This window comes from Gadus macrocephalus, chromosome 7, assembly GCF_031168955.1.
Source record: "Gadus macrocephalus chromosome 7, ASM3116895v1".
Classification (NCBI taxonomy): Eukaryota; Metazoa; Chordata; class Actinopteri; order Gadiformes; family Gadidae; genus Gadus; species Gadus macrocephalus.
In genome coordinates, this window is record NC_082388.1 from 25,703,432 (window position 1) to 25,728,085 (window position 24,654).

The 24,654-nt window shown below is 52.7% G+C and overlaps 2 protein-coding genes across 6 annotated transcripts in view; one reads left to right on the forward strand and one right to left on the reverse strand.

Moving 5' to 3' along the window:
• LOC132462080 (unconventional myosin-Ic-like) overlaps positions 1-7,453 on the reverse strand; it is a 19,933-nt gene extending 12,480 nt beyond the window's left edge. The window contains exons 1-2 of one of the 5 annotated variants that reach the window (XM_060057671.1): positions 6,982-7,453; positions 6,556-6,795 (exon numbers count right to left, since the gene is read on the reverse strand). In XM_060057671.1, the coding sequence (XP_059913654.1) occupies positions 6,556-6,573 (18 nt within the window). In that variant the 5' untranslated portion in view covers positions 6,574-6,795; positions 6,982-7,453. Of the gene's footprint in view, positions 1-6,555 lie in introns of all 5 variants that reach the window. The other 4 variants (XM_060057668.1, XM_060057669.1, XM_060057670.1 and 1 more) reach the window with 4 other exon arrangements.
• A 5,402-nt stretch (positions 7,454-12,855) lies between these two features.
• arhgap35b (Rho GTPase activating protein 35b) lies at positions 12,856-22,832 on the forward strand. Its single transcript, XM_060057685.1, has 7 exons — positions 12,856-13,756; positions 14,931-18,871; positions 19,543-19,684; positions 20,353-20,430; positions 20,560-20,691; positions 20,782-20,887; positions 22,228-22,832. Exons 2-7 carry the CDS (start codon positions 15,149-15,151, stop codon positions 22,649-22,651), a joined length of 4,605 nt encoding a protein of 1,534 aa, XP_059913668.1. The 5' UTR covers positions 12,856-13,756; positions 14,931-15,148; the 3' UTR covers positions 22,652-22,832.
• Positions 22,833-24,654: the final 1,822 nt, after the last annotated feature.

Genomic DNA, 24,654 nt, shown 5'->3' on the forward strand with positions numbered 1-24,654 from the left:
AGTCCACACCCTGAACACTAGAATGCACCCGGAGTTCTTCAACTATTTCATCTCGACTCCAAAGACAATCTTGTGCCAATGGGACCCCCCCCCCACCCCCCCCCACTAACACTATGAACACAACAAATCATTCTGAACACTCTTAACATAACTGAACAATGATCACTATGAACACAACAGATCACTCTGAACACTATGAACACAACACTCTTAACATAACTGAACACTGATCACTATGAACACAACAGATCACTCTTAACACTATGAACACAACACTCTTAACATAACTGAACACTGATCACTATGAACACAACAGATCACTCTGAACACTATGAACACAACACTCTTAACATAACTGAACACTCTGATCACTATGAACACAACAGATCACTCTGAACACTATGAACACAACACTCTTAACATAACTGAACACTGATCACTATGAACACAACAGATCACTCTGAACCCACCAGAACACTCTTAACTACCATAGCATTTTAAGCACTATGAACGCTTTGGACACTTTTGACACTATGGACACACAAGAACACTCCAAACACTCAGAACACCTCAGAACCAGTGATCCTTTCCTTAAGGACCGCCGGTTCTGTTGTGTGCAGAACTCTGTTCCACACCGGGTATTTCGCACACTGGTCAACAGCCTTTTCCGTTGGGCAGTCGTGCGTTGTTGTTGAGAGCGAGGCTGTGTAAAACAGGTTAGTCCCTCAGCGTTTAGTGGCTGGCCCGAGTAGGCCGAGTCCACCATGCGTTTTAGAATAACATACGTAATACCGTCCCATCATCTATACTGAAAGTGAAATGTACAGCAGCAATGAGCTGCTGTGGGGACACATTCAAATAATCACACATCTCAATCGCAGTTCATGTAGTTTGAAAGTGTTTTGTTTGTTTGTTCTAAAGATATTGGCTATTCAACAGATATTCACGCTCTGATTAGCGACGTGACGCGGGAAACTGAAGACCTGATCCGGGGAGGGGGAGAATACATGCGGGCTCCTGATTGAGAGTGAGGGAATCAAATAAGCAGGCCAAAGTAAAGGGGCGTGTTTAGTGGGGAGGGGGGGGGGGGGGGGGGGGGGGGGGATGGAGCAAAGGTTGGGCACACAACATCTGAGCTGAAAAACAGCGTAGCAAAATAGAACGCTCTATATTTTTAATAGGGAAAATTATTTCAGAGCATCGTTATGCATTTCTCTCTGCCAAATGGAAACCCAATAAAAACTCATGACATAAAGTTTGGGAAAGGCTGGCCTGGAGTGTTCTGTTGTGTACACAATGTTCTGGAGTGTTCAGAGGGTTGTATTCAGAGTGTTCAGAGTAGGGCTGCTCGATTATGGGAAAAATCATAATCATGATTATTTTTGTCAATATTGAAATCACGATTAATCAAACGATTATCTTTGAGTTTGAAAACATGTTGTATTTATTCACCATGTCTCTCCCCAAAAAAATTGTTGGAACTGAGAACTTTGAAATTTCGCCTTAAAAAAATACACAAAATTGTCAAAAAGAAAATGATCCAATCTAAGATGATATACCGATCCGGCTGTTCCGCCTTTTCTAGAAATCATTAAAAAAGAAATAATAATGAAAAATGATAAATAACAAAAAATCGGAAAATTCAATCAATCGCCCAGCCCTAGTTCAGAGTGTCCAGAGTGCTCAGAGTGTTCAGAGTGCTCAGTGTTCAGAGTGTCCAGAGTGCTCTGAGTGTTCAGAGTGCTCAGTGTTCAGAGTGTCCAGAGTGCTCTGCGTTATCAGGTCATGACGCACCGCTAACTGGATTGCGACCCATTTGGGCTCCTGACCCATAGTTTGTGGGCCGCTCTTCTACACTGTCCAGTAGCATTGGTTCCCAAGCCTTTCGGCCAGTGAACCCTGAAACTCTGCAACACTTGTGAGCCGGTAGGACGATGTCCCGGGGACCATCGCTCCACTCCACACCCCCTGGGTAGTCGTCGTTTGCTCGGGGGTGTTTGAATCATCGGGCCGTCAGTTTGTAAATACAGGCCGTCAAAAAAACATGTATCTGCTAAATGGCTCATCGAACTTCTAAAGCTTATGTCAGCCACCTCCTGTGACCCCATATGCATCAGGGCACCCCATGTGGGCCCCGACCCCCAGGTTGGGATCCCCTGCAGTGGCCTATCTGGGTGCAGCCCCCACCCCCAGCTTGGATCTGAATCAGAGATCCTGAACTCTGATCTCGACAGGGCCGAACAAAGGGCCAATCCCCGGGGGCCTTCTCCGGTCAGCAGAACCTCCCTATCTCCAGACTGAGCCCCTGCAACAACACCAGGACAACACTGGGCCGCAGCCAGGGAAGGCAGAGGGGGGGGGACACACACACCCACGCATGTACGCATGTAGGCAGGTACGCATACACGTACACACACGCATACACACTCGCATGCACACACGCTGCCCACACAAACACTGACGCAGGCACAGGCTTCCACACACGCATGCGTGCAGGTTTACACACAAACGCATGCACACACACACACACACACACACACACACACACACACACACACACACACACACACACACACACACACACACACACACACACACACACACACACACAAGCACACAGAAACACACAAAATACAACACAGCTTCCAGATCTTAAACACGCTTAAAACATGGTAAGCTTCCAGACCAAAGCATGCAAAGCTAAGAGCTAAGAGACCCTGAAAACGCTAAGAACACGGCAAGCTAGAATACCTCAAACATGTATACAAGACCATAAACACGTCAGGCACGTTAATTCTAGTGGGCACCAAACAATCTCCGGACTCTTTTAGAAGGATGACTACGTGACTCATTCTCTGAAACCTTTCCTTTGGTTTGATTTCCTTAAATGGGGGGAATTCAGCGTTTGTGTATCGAGCAGAGCCTGTGAACATATCTCCACAGCCATGTGATCTGATCTCATGAAGACCAAACCTGCCAAAGCAGCCAGAGGTCCCTCAGCATGGACCCATCACCAGCACCACAGGCCAGAGGTTCTGCTGGTTCGGACTGGTCCTCATGTTATCAGACGGACCAGCAATAGGCCCACAGACTGGGAGCAATGCATGGGTGAGCTTCTGGTCCTGGTCCCTGTACTGGTCTCTCTACTGGTTTACAACCTGTGTGAACCAGTAGGAATGTGAGCACTGGTCCCTGGACTAGTGTGACCATGTTAATACCAGTAGGATGGGATCCTGGTCTCTGTACTGGTCTCTGTGCTAGTGTGACCATGTGTGTACCAGTAGGACAGGATCCTGGGCTCTGTACTGGTCTCTGTACTGGTGTACTTCATGTGAATACCAGTATGAATGTTATCCCTGGTGGGCCTGGTCCCCATACTGGTGTAACCATGTTTGTGTACCAGTAGGAATGTGAGTGCTGGTCTCTGTACTGGTGTTACCATGTGTACTGGTGTACACCATGTGTATACCAGTAGGAATGTGACCCCTGGTCCCCGTACTGGTCCCCGGACTGGTCCCCGTACTGGTCCCCGGACTGGTCCCCGTACTGGTCCCCGTACTGGTCCCTGTACTGGTGTACACATGGTGTACACCAGTACACATGGTGTACACCAGTAGGAATGTGACCTCTGGTCCCCGTACTGGTCCCTGTACTGGACCCTGTACTGGTGTTACCATGTGTACTGGTGTACACCATGTGTACACCAGTAGGAATGTGAGCGCTGGTCCCCGTACTGGTCCCTGTACTGGTGTTACCATGTGTACTGGTGTGCACCATGTGTACACCAGTAGGAATGTGAGCGCTGGTCCCAGAGATCTGCTAATGGGGAGCAGACCGAACAGCAGATGTTTCCCGCGTGACTCAGCGTGTATTTATATCTTCTGCAGGACATTCAGGAGCGCCACGGACACAACGAACGACGGACAGAAGGACGTCACATTCCCGGTCGCGTACCCACGGCCATGACGACGTTGGCCGCCCCCTGGGCCCGGGGGCCACCTGCCTCGCCCCCAGGAGCAGGACCACGGCACGGGGCGGGGCGGTGTGTCAGAGCCTGCAGCGAGAGCCCTGTATTATGTTCCCCTCCCGGTCCCGGTGTGTTGACAACCGTCTCCTCGTTACTTAGGAACGGGCTTTGGCCGCGCGCCAGCTGACTAACCTCCAGGGCCGGGGCTCTGGCGGCCTTATAAGGACTGCTGCCCCGCAGTGCACCACCTCCTCCACCACCACCACCACCACTACACCCACCTCCACCCTGGACCAACACCACCACCACTACACCCACCTCCACCCTGGACCAACACCACCACTACGTCCTCCATAGCCACCTCCACCCTGGACTAACACCACGACACCCACCTCCACCCTGGACCAACACCACCACTACGACATCCACCTCCACCCTGGACCAACACCACCACTACACCCACCTCCACCCTGGACCAACACCACCACCACTACACCCACCTCCACCCTGGACTAACACCACCACCACTACACCCACCTCCACCCTGGACTAACACCACCACCACTACACCCACCTCCACCCTGGACCAACACCACCACTACACCCACCTCCACCCTGGACTAACACCACCACTACACCCACCTCCACCCTGGACCAACACCACCACCACTACACCCACCTCCACCCTGGACTAACACCACCACCACTACACCCACCTCCACCCTGGACTAACACCACCACCACTACACCCACCTCCACCCTGGACTAACACCACCACCACTACACCCACCTCCACCCTGGACTAACACCACCACCACGACACCCACCTCCACCCTGGACCAACACCACCACTACGACATCCACCTCCACCCTGGACCAACACCACCACTACATCCACCTCCACCCTGGACCAACACCACCACCACTACACCCACCTCCACCCTGGACCAACACCACCACTACATCCACCTCCACCCTGGACCAACACCACCACCACTACACCCACCTCCACCCTGGACCAACACCACCACTACACCCACCTCCACCCTGGACCAACACCACCACTACATCCACCTCCACCCTGGACCAACACCACCACTACATCCACCTCCACCCTGAATTACCACCACCACTACGTCCTCCATAGCCACCTCCACCCTGGACTTCCATTAGCACCACCACCACCACCACCACCACCACCACCTCCCCCAGACTACGACCGGTCTCCTGACGCCTCGCAGCAGGCCAGCAGTAAGACGACCACAGAGAGCTGTGCGATGCTCCCTGAGTCATGAGAGCAAGGCTCCCCAGCGTGTGACTCTCCCCTGAAGACGCTGGCGGGGCCGTGAACCATGTGTGGTCTGTTTGTCTGTTTGTTGTGCTCCTGGTAGCACAGAGTAGGGAGTGAAGGAGCGTGGAGTATAGAGAGTACAGTAGAGTAGAGACCAGCAGTAGAGAGTAACAGTAGAGTATAATAGAGTAGAGCAGATCAGAGTAGGGAGTGAAGGAGCGTGGAGTATAGAGAGTACAGTAGAGTAGAGACCAGCAGAAGAGAGTAACAGTAGAGTATAATAGAGTAGAGTAGATCAGAGTAGGGAGTGGAGGAGGGGGAGTATAGAGAGTACAGTAGAGTAGAGACCAGCAGAAGAGAGTAACAGTAGAGTATAATAGAGTAGAGTAGATCAGAGTAGGGAGTGGAGGAGCCTGGAGTATAGAGAGTACAGTAGAGTAGAGACCAGCAGAAGAGAGTAACAGTAGAGTATAATAGAGTAGAGTAGATCAGAGTCATAACGAGTAGAAGCACTGAATACACAGCTCTACATGACACACGGGTGCAGTAGAAAAGCAGCGTGCATGTACAGAGGATGTCGGTATGTATAAGTATGTATGTACATGTAATGTGTATCCAGTGGATGTATTCAGTGTGTATCCAGTAGATGTATACAGTGTGTATCCAGTAGATGTATACGGTGTGTATCCAGTAGATGTATACGGTGTGTATCCAGTAGATGTATTCAGTGTGTATCCAGTAGATGTATACGGTGTGTATCCAGTAGATGTATACAGTGTGTATCCAGTGGATGTATACAGTGTGTATCCAGTAGATGTATACAGTGTGTATCCAGTAGATGTATTCGGTGTGTATCCAGTAGATGTATACAGTGTGTATCCAGTGGATGTATTCGGTGTGTATCCAGTAGGTGTATACAGTGTGTATCCAGTAGGTGTATACAGTGTGTATCCAGTAGGTGTATACAGTGTGTATCCAGTAGGTGTATACAGTGTGTATCCAGTAGGTGTATACAGTGTGTATCCAGTGGATGTATACGGTGTGTATCCAGTAGATGTATTCAGTGTGTATCCAGTAGGTGTATAGTTCAAGTTTATTATAGCCCTTTCAACAAATAGAAAATACAGTTGATAGGAATGTGTTTTGGTATGCTCACATGTATCACACAGCAACATAACAACACAACACCAACAAAAACGGCACATAAATAACAAGGAGTACAACACTCCTTGTCATCCAACTGGATATACAGTGTGTATCCAGTAGATGTATACAGCGTGTATCCAGGAGTTCTTACCCGGGCTTGGTACCTCATCCTGGCCTGTGGTTGGGGAGCCAGCGTGAGCTTAGATGGTTCCTTCTGGGTCGGCTGCTCCTCCTGCTGCACCTCCTGCTCTCCTCCTAGTCTCCTCCTGGTCTCCTCCTGCTCTCCTCCTAGTCTCCTCTGGTCTCCTCCTGCTCTCCTCCTAGTCTCCTCCTGGTCTCCTCCTGGTCTCCTCCTAGTCTTCTCCTGGTCCCTTCCTGGTCTCCTCCTAGTCTCCTCCTGCTCTCCTCCTAGTCTTCTCCTGGTCCCTTCCTGGTCTCCTCCTAGTCTCCTCCTGGTCTCCTCCTGCTCTCCTCCTGGTCTCCTCCTAGTCTCCTCCTAGTCTCCTCCTAGTCTCCTCCTGCTCTCCTCCTGTCTCCTCCTAGTCTTCTCCTGGTCCCTTCCTGGTCTCCTTCCTACTCCTGCACGAACCTCAGCCTCTCCTCATCCGCCTCTGACCACGAGCTCCTCGTTCCCAGGCGTACGATAACCTCCTCCTCTCTCTTTCTCCTACTTTTCTGCGCTCTGAAGTTCCTTGCACACACTTCTGTCCTCGTTTCCCCCCTCTCTCTCTCTCTCTCTCTCTCTCTCTCTCTCTCTCTCTCTCTCTCTCGCCCCCTCCCTCTCTCTCCCTGTCTCTCCTCCTCCCTCTCAGTGTGTCTTGTCCCTGGGGGGATCAGACAGAAGTATGTTAACAGACACACACAGTCCTCACACACACACACCGACTCACACACACACACAACAATAACAGCTTTCCTGGTTCATACCGCTGGTCCGTCTTCACTCATGAGGTCAGGGAGACCCTTCTAGCTCTCCCTCTCCCTCTCTCTCTACCTCTCCCTCGCTCTCACCCTCTCCCTCGCTCTCTCTCTCTCTACCTCTCCCTCCCTCTCTCTCTCTCCTCTCTACCTCACGCTCTCTCCCTCTCTCCCTCTCGCTCCCTCTCTCTCCCTCTCTCCCTCTCGATCCCTCTCTCTCTCTCCCTCTCTCCCTCTCGCTCCCTCTCTCTCTCTCTCTCTCTCCCTCCCTCCCTCTCCTTTAAACTCAAACAAGGGCAGGAAGTGCAGCAGCACGTCACCCAGTGGAAAGTATGCTGCTGCAGAGAGAGCGCTGGGGAGGAAAAAAACGGCATGGCTCTGCTAACATGAATCACCGACAGAGCTGATTAAAAAAACCTGCCATCATGTGCCCCGGGCTCCGCCACATTCCTTCTTTGCCTCTGCCACACCCTCTCTCTCTCTCTCTCTCTCTCTCTCTCTCCTCTCTCTCTCTCTCCCTCTCTCTCTCTCTCTCTCTCTCTCTCTCTCCGTCTCTCTCTCTCTCTCTCTCTCTCTCTCTCTCTCTCTCTCTCTCTCTCTCTCCCTCCCCCTCTCTCTCTCCCTCCCTCTCTCTCTATAGTTCTCCTCCCTCCCTTCTCTCCCCCGGGCGGGGCAGATCCAGGGGACATGAGTGAACACGCCGACTCCTTCCATGGAGGTCCCTCTTCATCAATAACAAGTCCTTAAATCATCCCCATAATCCTCCTCATCCTCACCAACACTCCCAGCTGATCAGCAGCTGGAGGAGAGACGTGGTCACGGCTGGGTGACGGAGAAGACACGGCTGGGAGGGTGGAGTCCCTAGTTTAGGGTGGAGTACTCTAGTTTAGGGTGGAGTCCCCCAGTTTAGGGTTGAGTCCCCTAGGTAAGGGTGGAGACCCCCAGGTTAAGGCCTCCTCACTTCACCCTCCTTCAGATCACCTCTCCTCCACCCTCCTTCAGATCATCTCTCCTCCACCCTCTCAGATCACCTCTCCTCACCCTCCTTCAGATCATCTCTCCTCCACCCTCTCAGATCACCTCTCCTCCACCCTCCTTCAGATCATCTCTCCTCCACCCTCTCAGATCACCTCTCTCCACCCTCCCTCAGATCACCTCTCCTCCACCCTCCTTCAGATCACCTCTCCTCCACCCTCCTTCAGATCACCTCTCCTCCACCCTCCTTCAGATCACCTCTCCTCCACCCTCCTTCAGATCACCTCTCCTCCACCCTCCTTTAGATCACCTCTCCTCCACCCTCCTTCAGATCACCTCTCCTCCAGCCTTTCACGCTCTCCTACCCCACTCTTCTATCCTCCCCCCAATCCTCCTCCTCCTCCACCCTCTCCTCCCCACCCCCACCCTCCCCTCCTCCTCCTCCACCCTTTCCTCCCCCACCACTGCTCCTCTGTTCATTAGTAGGAACACGACGTTCTCCATCTCCTGCCAGGTTCATCAAAACCTCCGAACCCAAGGAATGTGAACAATGTCACCCAGCTGGGGAACTCCCTCAATCACTCCTACTCTCTCTCCCTCCGTCACTCCTTCTCTCTCTCTCTCTCTCCCTCCGTCACTCCTTCTCTCTCTCTCTCCCTCCGTCACTCCTTGTCTCTCTCTCTCTCTCTCTCTCTCTCTCTCCCCCCCCCCCCCCCCCCCCTCGGTCACTCCTTCTCTCTCTCTCTCTATCGGTCACTCCTTCTCTGTCTCTCTCTCTCCCTCATCACTCCTTCTCTCTCTCTCTCCCTCCGTCACTCCTTCTCTCTCTCTCTCTCTCCCTCGGTCACTCCTCCTCTCTCTCTCTCTCTCTCTCTCGGTCACTCCTCCTCTCTCTCTCTCTCTCTCTCTCTCTCTCTCTCTCTCTCCCTCGGTCACTCCTTCTCTCTCTCTCTCGGTCACTCCTTCTCTCTCTCTCTCTCTCTCTCCCTCGGTCACTCCTTCTCTCTCTCTCTCCCTTGGTCACCTTGCCTCTCTCTCTCTCTCTCTCTCTCTCTCTCTCTCCCTCGGTCACTCCTCCTCTCTCTCTCTCTCTCTCTCCCTTGGTCACTCCTCCTCTCTCTCTCACCCGGTCACTCCTCCTCTCTCTCTCTCACCCGGTCACTCCTTCTCTCTCTCTCCCTCGGTCACTCCTCCTCTCTCTCTCACCCGGTCACTCCTCCTCTCTCTCTCTCACCCGGTCACTCCTTCTCTCTCTCTCCCTCGGTCACTCCTTCTCTCTCTCTCTCTCTCTCGGTCACTCCTTCTCTCTCTCTCCCTCGGTCACTCCTTCTCTCTCTCTCTCTCTCTCGGTCACTCCTTCTCTCTCTCTCTCTCGGTCACTCCTTCTCTCTCTCTCTCTCTCGGTCACTCCTTCTGTCTCTCCCTCGGTCACTCCTCCTCTCTCTCTCTCTCTCGGTCACTCCTTCTGTCTCTCTCTCGGTCACTCCTCCTCTCTCTCTCTCTCTCGGTCACTCCTTCTCTCTCTCTCTCTCGGTCACTCCTTCTCTCTCTCTCTCTCTCGGTCACTCCTTCTGTCTCTCCCTCGGTCACTCCTCCTCTCTCTCTCTCTCTCGGTCACTCCTTCTCTCTCTCTCTCCCTCGGTCACTCCTCCTCTCTCTCTCTCTCGGTCACTCCTTCTCTCTCTCTCCCTCGGTCACTCCTTCTCTCTCTCTCTCTCTCTCTCTCTCTCTCTCTCTCTCTCTCTCGGTCACTCCTCCTCTCTCTCTCACCCGGTCACTCCTCCTCTCTCTCTCCCTCGGTCACTCCTCCTCTCTCTCTCTCTCGGTCACTCCTTCTCTCTCTCTCTCCCTCGGTCACTCCTTCTCTCTCTCTCTCTCTCGGTCACTCCTCCTCTCCGTCTCTCTGTCGGTCACTCCTTCTCTCTCTCTCTCTCTCGGTCACTCCTTCTCTCTCTCTCCCTCGGTCACTCCTCCTCTCTCTCTCTCTCTCGGTCACTCCTTCTCTCTCTCTCTCTCTCCCTCGGTCACTCCTTCTCTCCGTCTCTCTCTCGGTCACTCCTTCTCTCTCTCTCCCTCGGTCACTCCTTCTCTCTCTCTCCCTCGGTCACTCCTTCTCTCTCTCTCTCTCTCTCGGTCACTCCTTCTCTCTCTCTCCCTCGGTCACTCCTTCTCTCTCTCTCCCTCGGTCACTCCTTCTCTCTCTCTCCCTCGGTCACTCCTTCTCTCTCTCTCCCTCGGTCACTCCTTCTCTCCGTCTCTCTGTCCCTCTCAGTCTTTTCCCTGACGTTCTGATTGGTCCAGCCCACCCCCTGACCCCTGACCCCTGACCCTCAGTTGTTTCCCATGATCTGCCTAAGGGGACCTAAGGGGTTCCACACACCTTCCAGATCTTGTTCCATCACCTCCATCACCTCCGTCACCTCGTGATCCTATCTGCTTGTTGTTCTGCCCTCCTGGCTTCCTACCTTTGTTCTGAGCTTCCTGTATCAACGTCTTCCTTCCCTGTGCGACTTTATCCCCCCCCCCCCCCCCCAACCCCCCCCCAGCTTGGTATATCTGGTTTATCTGTGTTTAGTTGTACAGGGTTTAGTTCCCGTTGTGCGCGGTCAATTGTATTTTGGGAGTTGTTTTGAATTGTCTTTTGAGTTGCATCTAGAAGTTATACTGTGTAGGATTATGTTTTACTATGAGTTGTGTGATGTGGTACGATCTAGCTGGTTTTAGTTTAATTACCGGATTATAAAATGTATAGTTCTTGATACAGCAGTTAATAATGTTCTATTATTTGGTTCTGTTGTAGTCTTTCTGCGGATCTCAAAACAAAAGTTTAAACTGTTCTAGTGTTTAAAGTTCTTTGTATAGTTCTTGATACAGCAGTTAATAAGTTTCTATTCTTTGGTTCTGTTGTAGTCTTTCTGCGGATCTCAAAACAAGAGTTTAAACTGTTCTAGTGTTTAAAGTTCTGTTCTATTGATCTTCAACTTGACTTCCATCATCATCATCATCATCATCATCATCATCATCATCATCATCATCATCATCATCATGTCAGAAATAACTTGGGAAGAGGAGGAATAACCCGTAATATCAACCTGGATCTTCACACTCCAAAGCTTTTGGGGTTTGAATCATATTAAATATTTAAGACAGCGAAAGCGAGAAGGACTTTGTGAAGGCCTGTGAGAGAGATGGAGGAAGAGAGATTGTGATGCGAGAGAAACTCGTCGTGTAACTAGGTATCAGATATACATTCTGGCACCGAGAATCTAATACAACGAAAGTGCAGACACTCCACCATATTCAGTGTTCCTGCCTCCAGTTTACCAAGTGTAAGCCCGTAAAACACAGACACGATGGGGCAGGTGACCACAGGTCAACTGAGAGGACTTCATATTTGGACGTCATAAGCTAATATTGTTAATTCACCCCGATATTAATTAATAATGTGGTATCGATGAGGCGATGCTGGCCTCCTGGCTCCGTTCTCTGGGCTGTCCCTCACGAAACAGCTGCTCCTCACATCTCTATTAACACACATTCTACACCTCTTTATGCAATAACCTCCCCTTATGGAGGCCTATCGGACCTGCAGGTCAAGAGTTTATATCACCCGTTGGTTAGTCTCTATGGAGAACTCTTTATAGTTAGGATATTAGCTCGTGACTCGGGCCCCCCCTAGTGGTACCAACGGGCGCTACACTTATAACCTCTTCACATCCCAGATATTCACAGTGAATAGAAGATGATTAAACAACGTTATGTCTGAATCCCACGCGATGTGGTTATTATTATTGACCCATTCTTATTTAGCTCATATAACAGACGTTGAGTTGAGTTGAGTGTAATAAGGCTGTTACAAACAATAGTCTTGATTTTTTAGAACGCTATACTAAAACTATTAAAGAAGCAGTAGGACGACCAAATAATACTTGCTTTACTTTGCTTGCGTCATCAATATGGTCATTAGAGAATGGAGGTTTAAAGTCCATACCTGTGGTCTCTTCAGGTCACCCTAACGCGGTCCCCGCACCAAGATCAACCAAGCTGCCGTTTCTTCTGCACAAGTCTTAATTTGTGGGACCGGCCTCTGTCTCCAAATCACCCTGAATAAATACAGCTGGTGTTAATGCTCTGTGATGCATCAACCTTACCCCACCCGCCCTGGTGGAGGATCTCCTGTGTAACGCACTTTTAAACTGAGCGTCTCCTGAATCACATTTCACCCAATATTGTGAAGACTTTAGTTTTCCTCATAATTCCGCCAGAGGGCGACAGCGCTGCAGCATGTTGTGGGCAATAGTCACCAGCAGGAAACAGAACAATAATGTAACATTTCGGCGCATCATTTATGAATTTAACATAATGCATAACACCAAAAAATTCACATCCTCCCCAATATTCATCATTGGCAGATGCTTGGCCTCGGGTCGGTCATTGCATCCACTAATCAGGCTTCTATCCGAAACATCCACATCCACTTTCTCCTCCATCACCTAATGCAGAACTGAAGACCCCGTGCATGGGTTGGGTTCTCCGGTGATGCAACGCAACGGAGTCAACCAGCGGTCTATTGTCTCTGTGTGTGTTGGATGTGTTTAGGGATCACGGCGGGGAAAATACACTTTATTTCGGGGCTTTGACCAAACCCCGGCCGCCTGCCGCTGCGCTACCGTCTCCCCTTTGTCCCCACGGCCCGGGCACCTTGTCCATAAACCCGCCGCGGGGCTCGGATTCACGCGACACCGTGCGTGCTGAGGGCGACCGGCGGTGCGGTGCTGCAGTGTGTGCATGCGCCGCTGGGTGGGTGCGTGTCCGCAACCACCGACTCCGCTGCTCCCCCCTTCCATAGAAAAGAAGAGAGGGAGAGAGAGAGAGCGAGAGGGGAGGAAGGACGCCGCCATTATTGGAAAGCTGGGGGAAAACACATTTACACACACACGCAAGCAGTGATCGATCGATCGGTTGATCAGGACATGTGCGTGATGGTTGCGGTGGGCCTCTTTCGCACAAAACGCATCTGTGATCGGGACCACGTCTCCGTGTGTGCGAGCCGGGCCGAGCCTGCATTATGTTGCCACAACAATGGACTAAATAAGCAGTGAGACGCAACGTGGTGGTGGACCGCGTACAGGACAGCGATCCCGGTTTTGAACCAGAGTATTCCTCCCTGAGGAAACATCGCCAGAACAACACTGGATCCCTCGATCTAACACAGCGGATTTACTCCAGCTTTACTCGCTTTTCATCACACAGGACATGCCCGGGCTAGACCAGGACGCAGACTTGACTAAAGGAGGTCTAATCCAAGAAGCGCCCGCTGGATCACACTGAGATATTCTGATTCGCGGCTCCAGACTCTGCGTGTGTGTGTGTGCGTTTGTGTGTATGTCCGTGCACACAGGGCGCAAGGGCTGCGGCAGTAGCTGACAGATGCAGGAGAGAACGGGGAGAATGCGACGGTATGTACCAGTTAATTCATCCTCCCTCCCAAACGCACTACGACGCAGGAGCGGGGCGACACCCAGGCGGCATGGCGTCCGAACCTCCGAGCTATAGGCACTGTTCCCCCGGTGCGGGGAGGGTCGATCGGATTTAGTCTGCAGTTTCATTACGGAGGCCTGGTCCAAGAGCCCGGGAGTTAATACTCACTAACCCACACCAAGGGTTCAGACATTCCTCGGGTGAAAGGGCCTCAGTCTGTTGCTTAGTAGCCAACATATCGCCGCACTGGTGTATGGGGGTAGGAGACGGTGGGTCATTACGGGCTGCGACCAGGATAGTGTGGTTATTGGGGGAGTTTGGGGCCTACATTAACCGGGTAGACAGGCCGGAGTGATTCAGCCCTTACCGAGACACTCGACACACCTCAGAAGGGCTGGTTGAAGGATGGGCCGATTCACCTTGCACAGTAATGTTCATGAATGAATGGCCATGTTTGCTTAATTATCTTATGCATAAATGTACCGGCAAACGGCGGGGTAAAATGCAAATGCTTGTAATGACATGAAGTGGATCGAACGCCAGAACGGACAATGTTATGTTTTTATTATATTAGTGGCTTAAAGGGACTATTATAAACACCAGAAAGATGGACTGGGAGGACGTGTTGTTGTTGGCCGTCACACCACCAAGGTGCTTCTGACGTCCCGAACGCACCCACTGCGTAATAAAACCTGCCGCTAAATCATTTAGGGAACATCCGGTCTTGTTTTGGCCCAGAATGGGTGTATCTGAATCATCCCCAAAGGTTCAGTTTCCACGTTGTAAACCATAAAACGTTTTTGATGGGTTTCGTGAGAAGGCAGTGATTGGGTAGGATAATGTATATTTCTCGATATACATGTAAATTCAGCACTGATAACCATTTCACTATAGATGCTGAACTAATTGAGCCATTTGAAATGGATGCTTAATGGTAAATCGAAACGTCCCACCAGTTAGATTAGCTTATAACACCGCTTTATAACAAATCATTTAAATAGCTTTCAAAAGGTAAAATCTTTGAACTGATGGCATCCATGTGGATCTGTCTCGGCCAACTGCTATTTACATTCGAAGCCAGCTAGTAAGGTTGGAACTCAGACGGACAGAAGTCATGTCTGGTTGATTCATAAATCCTCTTTCTTTCGACAGGGTCAGAGCAACATAAGAAGTGAAGGAAAGCCGAGGGGGTCTCGACAGCCCAGTTTCAGTCCACAGCAAACCAGAACCATAAGGGACACGCATCACTCCAACACCCCCCCCTTTCCGGATCACCCCGGTGGGCCAAGTGCAGACACCCGGACGCCGTCTGAGCGAACCCCCTGATACAGCGTGCCGGGTTACGGCAGGATGACACCCAGCAGCAGACGATGATGATGATGGCGAAGAAGCAGGATGTGCGGGCGCCCATCTACAACCTGGTGGCGGTGGGCCTGTCGGGCACGGAGAAGGAGAAGGGCCAGTGTGGCGTGGGGAAGTCCTGCCTCTGCAACCGCTTTGTCCGCCCCAGCGCCGACCACTTCTACCTGGACCACACCTCCGTGCTGAGCACCAGCGACTTCGGCGGCCGCGTGGTGAACAACGACCACTTCCTGTTCTGGGGCGAGGTGGCCCGGGCGGTGGAGGAAGGGCCCGAGTGCCGGATGCACGTGGTGGAGCAGACGGAGTTCATCGACGACCAGACCTTCCAGCCGCACCGCAGCACGGCCATGCAGCCCTACATCAAGCGGGCGGCCGGCACCAAGCTGGCCTCGGCCGAGAAGCTGATGTACTTCTGCACCGACCAGCTGGGGCTGGAGCAGGACTTTGAGCAGAAGCAGATGCCCGAGGGGAAGCTGCAGGTGGACGGCTTCCTGCTGTGCGTGGACGTCAGCCGCGGGATGAACCGCAACTTTGACGACCAGCTGAAGTTCGTCAGTAACCTGTACGGTCAGCTCGGCAAGACCAAGAAGCCCATGGTGCTGGTCCTCACCAAGTGCGACGAAGGAGTGGAACGGTACATCAAGGATTCTCACACGTTCGCCATCACCAAGAAGAGTCTGCCCGTGGTTGAGACGTCCGCTCGCTCCAACATCAACGTCGACCTGGCCTTCCTGACCCTGGTGCAGCTGATAGACAAGGGCAGGGGCAAGCCCAAGATCATCCCCTACTTCGAGGCCCTGAAGCTCCAGAGTCAACAGATCGCGTCCGCTAAGGATCGCTACGAATGGCTGGTGAACCGCATCGTGAAGAACCACAACGAGACCTGGCTGAACACCAGCCGACGCATGAACTCCTCCGCCGAGTACAAGGAATACGTGTTCCTGGAGGGAACAGCCAAGTGTAAAAAGCTCTTTCAACAGCACGTGTACCGCCTGAAGCAGGAGCACATAGAGCGGCGCCGTAAAACCTACTTAAGCACTCTTCCCTTAGCACTTAGCTCCCTGGTGCCGGACCTGGATGAGATCGACCAGCTCAGCTGGTCGGGCGTCCAGAAGGTTCTGGAGTCCAAGCAGCACTTTTCCCACTGGTTCGTGGTCCTTGAAGACTCCCCCTGGGAGGACACGCCCCACATCGACAACATGGAGGACGAGCGGATCCCCTCGGACCTCCTGGAGACCGCGCCCGCCGAGAACATCTTCGACGCCCACCTTGAACACCTGCGCAACGAGTGCAGGAGGGCGGAGATCCGACACGAGTTCAAGCAGAAGTTGGCCTCCTCGCCCTTCGTCACGCCCGGGAAGCCCTGGGAGGAGGCCCGCAGCTTCATCATGAACGAGGAGTTCTACCAGTGGCTGGAGGAGTCGGAGTACCTGGACCTCTACAACCGCCACCAGAAGGAGACCATCGACCGCGCCAAGGAGGACTTCCAGGAGCTGCTGCTGGAGTACTCTGAGCTCTTCTACGAGCTCGAAGTGGACGCCAAGCCCAGTAAGGAGAAAATGGGGGCCATACAGGAGGTCCTGGGGGAGGAGGTGAGGTTCAAGGCGCTGCAGAAGCTCCCGGCTGAGAGGGATGCGCTGGTGTTGAAGCACATCCACTTTGTCTACCACCCCACCAAGGAGACGTGTCCCAGCAGCCCCCTGTGCGGAGACTTCAAGATGGAGCAGCTTCTCGTCTCCCGCTTCCCCTCCTGCTACCCCTTCTTCGACATGAGGGCTCACTTCAGCGAAGGCAAAGCCGACCGCATCAACCTGGTGATCCTAGGGAAGGACGGACTGGCCAGGGAGTTCGCCAACGAGATACGGGCGCTGTGCACCAACGACGACCGCTACGTGCTGGACGGGAAGATCTACGAGCTGACGCTGCGGCCCATCGAGGGAAACGTGCGCCTTCCCGTCAACTCCTTCCACACGCCCACCTTCGCCCCACACGGCTGCCTGTGTCTGTACAACTCCAAGGAGTCCCTGACCTACGTGGTGGAGAGCCTGGAGCGGCTGAGGGAGTCCACGCTGGGCCGCAGGGACAGCCAGCTCGCTCAGCTGTCCACGTCCCTCCTGCTGGTCACCAAGAGGGGCTTGGGGTCGTACGCGGACATCGGCGGGGAAACGGCCTTGAACCTGATCACGCAGGGCCAGCAGGTCTCCCGGAGGCTGCAGTGTAGCTTCCTGGACCCCGCCTCCCCGGGCGTGGGCTACGGGCACAACGTGAACGAGATGCAGATCAACCAGGTGCTCCGGGGCCTGCTGGACCTCAGGAGGAGCTCGTCCTTCAGTAGCAGCTCCCCCCCGCTCCTCCCCGAGCTCCAGGGTCTCCGGGACTCCCCCCACCAGTCCAGTCCAGAGGCCGACATCCGCATCGTCATGTGCCTGATGTGTGGGGACGCGTACGACATCGAGCAGCTGCTCTCCCCCTTCCTCATGCCCCCGCACTGCAGACCTCTGTCCAGCAGCGGCACGTCGGTCATGCTGGAGCAGACGCTGGGAGGACACAAGCTGCTGATGGAGCTGTCCCTGCTCTCCTACCACGCCTCCTTCTCCCTGCGCAAGAGCCGGCTGGTGCACGGCTACATCGCCGCCTACTCCGTCTCCAGGAAGGCCTCCCTGGAGACTCTGTGTGCCTTCCTGTGCGAGGTGCAGGACATCATCCCCGTCCAGCTGCTGGCGGTGGGAGACAGCCAGGCGGAGCTTAGCGACAGCGACTACGCCCGCGACCAGCTCATCCAGGGCGAGGAGCTGGCCCACGAGATCGAGGGGCGATTCAACAGCGTGGTGTGTGGATCGGGAGGGGTGCCGGGGGGCCTGCACCGGATCGAGATGTTTCACCCGTTCCTGTTGGAGGTGGCGGAGAAGCGCAACATCGTGGAGGCCACCCACATGTACGACAACGTGGCAGACTCTTGCCCCACGGAGGTGGTGTACTCCCCCCGCTGCAGCTCCCCAAGCCCGGTCACCATGTTCCTGGACTCCGAGGACGACGTGGACCCCTCCCCCCCGTACTACGACGGGACCATGGCCTCCCACGGGGGCGGGTACAACCTCCCGGACCTGGACTCCAGTGACATCTCCGTCATCTCTGAAATCAGCTCCTTCGAGAGCCGGCTGAACCACAAGGTCTCCACCCAGTCGAGGGCGAAGCCCACCGTCACCTTCGACTTCAGGAAGATCGCCCGCAACCCGTACGGCGACACGGTGGGTCACCGTCGCTCGCTGCCCTCCGCCGTGACCTGGGTGCCCGGGGGGGGCGACAGCTACGACCCGTCGGACTACGCCGAGCCCGTGGACGCAGTCTCAAAGCCCCGCCCCAGCAACGAGGAGATCATCTACTCAGTGCCGCACGACAGCACGCAGGGCAAGATCATCACCATCCGCAACTCGAACCGCACGCACTCCAACGGAAACGGCTCGGACAGCGACGCCGACTCCGGCTCTCTGGAGCGCCGCAGGAAGTTCTCGGCGGTGGGGGTGAAGCCCCGCCTCTACCGCGACCGCTCCAAGCGCCTGGGAAAGTTCAGCAGCTTCCGGAGCAGCTTCATTGGCAGCGATGATGAAGTCGGAGCGCTGGCCAAGTCCAAGGAGGACGACTACGGCACACTGAAGGGAGAGAGCCTTGTGGAGGAGAGCGAGGACCCCAAGAAGAGGAACATCCTCAAGAGCCTGCGCAGGACCGCCAAGGTTGGTCCCCTACCCCTTGTACTCACGCTAATCCTCTACACCTTGTACTCATGCTAATGCTAATGCTCTTCACCTTGTCCTCATGTTAATGCTAATACTGTATGAATCCTAGGAATCCTCTGCACCTTGTACTCATGTCAATGCTAATACTCAATAGGAATACTCTACACCTTGTACTCATTTTTATGCTAATGTTATATAGGAATACTCTACCTTGTAATCATGCTAATGTAAATGAATGCAGGAATACTAAAGCTCAGAACCGTCTACTTTACGCCTTTTACTAATACTAATGTTCAGTATTGATTAGTCTCATTAATACTCCTAACTGACTTGATTCCAAAATGCACTACACTAAATACTACTCACTCAGTAAATACGAACCCCCCACATACTAATATCATACTAGTACTCAGGTTCACCAGGTCTGTCTCTGCAGTGTTCACCGAGCATCTCGTGTGTTTTAAATGTGCTCCACGGTTGCCATGTGAACTGGACTTGGGAGAAAGCCGAAGTTTCTTTTATATAAATAGATGGACCCTTGTCGAATTCAGAATGTTGTTCTGTCACGACTGTGCAGAGGGACCATTTTGTTCCATTTTAAGAGAAGCCTACACCCCAACGCCCATGTAGGCAGTCGCTGTACTCGAATGCTTCTTTCTCCTCTCCAGAAGTCGCGAGCGAAGCCCCGCCCTGCGATCCCCAAGCCGCTAGAGAGCAGCTACTTCGGGGTCCCGCTGATCAGCGTGGTGTCCCCGGACCGCCCCATCCCCCTGTTCATCGAGAAGTGTGTCCGCTACATCGAGACCACAGGTGAGGCTCATTCATATCCCGAGCCACAAATAAGGCCATACTGCGTTAAGGCCTAAAAAAAAAAAAAAAAGTTTGGTTCCTGTTGGTTGTCAGTTGAGGTCATGGGTAGGTAGGGAATTTATTTATTTTTTTTATTTTTTTTTTTCCAGCGGCAGCGAATGATAGGTAGGTTGTTTTCATTTAAAAACGAGAAAATTCGCTCATCCTTGTACAGAATGAAGAGGTGCTGTACAAAAACGTAATTATAGTTTGCATAAAAAAAAAAAAAAGCTCATAAAATAATTTGGGTCGCACATAAATTGACATGGTCGGTCGGAAACCGGAACCAAACAAAATTTTTTTTTAGGCCTAAGCAGCGAAGGATCGTAGTCGTGGTTGATGAACGGGAGTAGTCATTGATTCTAGTAGCTGGCGGTAGATTCGTGTTGAATACAATGAAAAGGTGTCTCAACACCTTGGGATGAACATGCTGTGTAATGAGTCATAGGGTTCTTCTCAGTGTCTCATGAACGTACAGCTGCTGACGCGCACGCCCCTGTCATCCTCTTCATTTATCGTGTCTTCATTTCTCATCTTGGTCGTCCTCCCCTTGTAATTATCTTTGCCCATTCTTCTCCCATTCCCGTCTCTGCCACTCACTAACCTTCTCACCACATCCCCTCACCCAGGTTTGAGTACGGAGGGTCTGTACCGGGTCAGTGGGAACAAGTCTGAGATGGAGAGCATGCAGAGACAGTTTGACCAGGGTGAGTGACCCCTCCCACCTGCCGATCAATCCGTAGCCCGTGGCTCATTCCCCCAGATATTTAACCCCTTAGACGCCGCATGTCAGACCCTGTTCCCCTAAGCCTGACCCTCCGTGTGTTCCTGTCTAGACCACGGCCTGGACCTGGTGGAGAAGGACTATGCCATCAACACGGTGGCCGGAGGCCTGAAGAGCTTCTTCTCTGAGCTGCCCGAGCCGCTCGTTCCCTGCCCCCTCCAGGTGGACCTGCTGGACGCCTTCAGTAAGGACCACCTCCTGCGAGCGTCCGAGGTGCACCGCCGGCGGTGGTGAGACGCCGGTCCCGCTAACTGTCTCTCCTTGTCTCCTCCAGAGCTCATGGACCGCGAGCAGAGGCTCTACACCATGAAGGACGTGTTGAGGCGGTTCCCCCGTGAGAACTACGAGCTCTTCAAATACGTCTCCACCCATCTGCACAAGTCAGTGCTCCACTCAGTCCTCCGAGCTGCTCTGGTGGTGCGCGGCGGACCAGGTGGCAGCCGTCACCGCCTGATGGTCAAGCTGCCACGCCACTGACACGTAGTTCCTCTAATGGCCTATAGGTGGCTCTGAGTACCCTCATGGTGGCAACTATGGATGGCTTCCACTGCTGCTTGCAAAAACGACAAGCCTGTAAAGTAGGGCTGGGGGTAAACGATTATTTATTCAACGATTAATCTGGCGATTATTTCATCGATTAGTCGACTAATCTAATGACTAATTGGATGGTTATCTATTTCTGTTGCTCGATTAATAAAAACCATAATGTATCTCAAATAAATACCAAAAAATTCTTAATAATATACTTTATTTAACAACAGTTTTGCACAGCAAAAAACCTTCTGCTTTACACAAAATAAAATAAATAAAATAGTTTCACTGTTATACAAAATGAAAGGCCAGCCGTGCTCAAATCTGCCAGTGTGAGTGTGGCCAGTCTGGCCAGGCCGGGCCAATTTGGCCACTTGGGAGAGGTGTGCTGCTACAGTACGGGCCGCTACGGTACAGATGCTAATGAGCCGACACGCGCAGTCGCGCACACGCACGGCTACGCAACCTGAGCTGGATGACGTATAGTCCATGCGACGACCACGGACATAATAAAGGCGACGAGCCTTCTTTCCCATTAAACGGTAAACATATATCCAAATAAGCAACAGACTCAGCAAAGTGCGAACTGTGTTCTCTGTGTTGTTGTCCATTGTCCTCGAAAATCGTCGACGGAGAAATTTGACGTTGACGAATTTTTGACGTCAACATCATCGACACAGCTCTACTGTAAAGGGAAACCTATGGCTTCATTACCTCCGTTTGTAAAGCAATGGCCGACGTCACAGACCCCAACCCTAACAATCAGAATCTGGCTGGCCGTGAGTCCGGCCGGTGGCCCGGGGTAGTCTCTGTGTAGCTCAGTGTGTCGGCCAGGAGCTGTAAAGCCCAGGCCGACCTATAGATGGCCAATAGACGTCGTGTGTGACGTGCGCAGGGTTGCTGCAGACATTTGTGGCGTGCAGCACAGTTCTACATACGCGTGCAACACACCCTTTTGAAGCTTTGAAGCAGGTAGCGAGAACGTGGAGCCACGGCAACGATGTACTATAAATACCGTGGACGAGCGTGGCCCGACCGCACGCTTCGCCAACGCAGCATCACGCCGACTATGAAAAAGTTTGTGTGTGAGGTGTCCGATTGTGTGTGTGTGTGTGTGTGTGTGTGTCTGTGTTAGAGGCGTGGTCTTATTGTGTGCGTGAGGTCTTACGGGGTGCTCTTCGTCCTCCAGGGTGAGCCAGCTGAGCCGGGTCAACCTGATGACCAGTGAGAACCTGTCCATCTGCTTCTGGCCCACCCTGATGCGGCCCGACTTCACCACCATGGACGCCCTGACGGCCACCCGCACCTACCAGACCATCATCGAGTGCTTCATCCACCAGTGTGCTTTCTTCTTCTACAATCAGCCCCTCCTGGACTCCCCCACGGGCCTGGGGGGGCTCCCCGCCTCCCCCACCACCACGCTGACGGGGGGAGGCTCCGCCTACTCCTGCTACCGCTCCTCCCCCCCACACAACCCCGCCCACTTCAGCCCGCTGCAGCAGTCTCCGCCCACCACCCCCCAGTCCCCCCTGCAGTCCCTGCTGCCCCCACTGCACCAACACCCCCACCCGCACCACCACCACCCACCCCCTGCCGAGCAGGAGACCCTGTGAGGAGGAGGGGGGGGGAGACCGCAAACCAAGTGCCCGCCACACACACACACACACACACACACACACACACACACACACACACACACACACACACACACACACACACACACACACACACACACACACACACACACACACACACACACACACACACACACACACACACACACACACTAGAACACGCGCATGCACTCACTACTAGATTTTATAGTATTTTTGGGGGGGAATTGGGGACTTTGATGTGAGGAGAGTCTTGTGTGTCGGCGCTGGTTACCATGGTGACTGGCTTCCATAGTTACTGACTCCACACAAGCATCGTGTCACAACGTCACCTTTAGGTCTCGTAACGATATCAGTGTTAGCTCCACTTCAGTCCAGAACCACTTCCGTGGAGAACACGTGTTTGTGGCCACCATGTGTTTTTGTTTTTTGTGTATAATTATTTTTTACAAGTTTAATATATTTTCATTTTTTTCCTCATGAAAGTACTGCCACTGGATGTACAGACTGTCCTGCTGCCTCTAGAGGGAGGTGATGGACAGACTGTCCTCCTGCCTCTAGAGGGAGGTGATGGACAGACTGTCCTCCTGCCCTGCCTCTATCTGAGAGGGAGGTCAGCATGGGGCGAAGTAGGGGTGGGTTATCCATGGATGCACTTTAATGATGACTTTATGATTTGTAGTTTTTCCTGATGCCATGGCGATTTGGCCACCGATCAAACAGCCAACGGCGCTGTCTCGTCAGGAGCGCCCGGCCATCGACCCCTCATACTTCCATCCAGGTTCCTCTTAATTTGTCTTCATCTGGTTCCCCTTAATCCGTCTTCACCCAACCCGGTTCCCCTTAGTTTGTGTCGGCACATCCTTGTTTTGAAGCACTTTGTCAGTGGTGTCATTAAAACGCCGCCATCTTGTTAAGTGTGTTATGGCACGAGCTTGGAACCAACAACCGCTTTTTTTTTTTTAAAAGAGGAGACACAGAATGTGTTTTCTAGGTCAATCCAGGGTTCTAATTTGAGGTTGTCGTTTAGGGTTCCTTCTGCTGATGTTCTTGTGAGAACTTTAGGAACCGACGAGGGTTATGGGATCCTCCACTTAGCTTCAAGATGTTTCCCCCCCCCCCCCCCCCTAAACACCATTTCCGAACACGGCCGCGCCCTTCAGCGATGTGCATCACCCGGCTCTCGTGTCGCCCTCTCGCGTCCATGGAAACCACAGCGCTGAAATCTGATAGGCTGCTCGTACGGTCGTCCGCACCAATCTCTTTGTACTCGTTTAACATGAAGGATCTGGTTGCCTGGAGCACACGACCACTACTAAAGACGGACGCACCCCGCAGAGACGCTGGAGTGGAAGTTGTGTTTATATCAGCTGTGTGCTGCCACCATGTCGTCTCTGAGTTCACAAACGCACACGCTAGCATCACCGTGGATACCACTGTTCACGAGAGAGGGAGCATGTCTCTGCTGCTCTCTCTCTCTCTCTCCTCTGTTCTCTCTCTACTCTCTCCCCTCTCTAGTCTTTGAAAGAAATGTTCTAAACACAGAAGACCTAACTCACTGTTCTCCGCAGTCGGCCCTCGGGCTCGGATGAGGAAGAACTGAAGAAGGAAAAACCAATAAAGAATCATTCACCGGTACTTAAAGGAGCTATCAAATCTTGAATTTGTTAAAGTCAGTCATGTGATCACGGGCCTATCGGGGTTCAGAGGTCAAACTGTAGCATTGTGAAGTTTGTTTGGGGGGGAGGAGGGTGAGGGAATAAGAGGTCAAAGGTGAAGAGAGACACCAATGACTTCCGTTAAAATGTGATTGGTTGGAGGACATGATGATGAACCTCCTCTGGTCTCGTACCGGACGAGATGGGCGGGTGGGGGGAAGGAAGGGTGCCCTATAGTCGATGATGGTATAAAACATTTCTAGTGTGTATTTCGATGATTGAAAGTCCATTTTTACGATTTTGTGAATGGTTTAAGGTCGCTTCGGTTCAGTGCATGATTCAAGA

Bases quoted from the DNA above. Each gene is read 5' to 3' on its own strand.
- arhgap35b (XM_060057685.1), top strand. From the start codon at position 15,149: ATGATGATGATGGCGAAGAAGCAGGATGTGCGGGCGCCCATCTACAAC. The intron at 20,431-20,559 runs GTGAGTGACCCC...GTTCCTGTCTAG, and splicing joins GCAGAGACAGTTTGACCAGG to ACCACGGCCTGGACCTGGTG. The intron at 20,888-22,227 runs GTCAGTGCTCCA...TTCGTCCTCCAG, and splicing joins GTCTCCACCCATCTGCACAA to GGTGAGCCAGCTGAGCCGGG.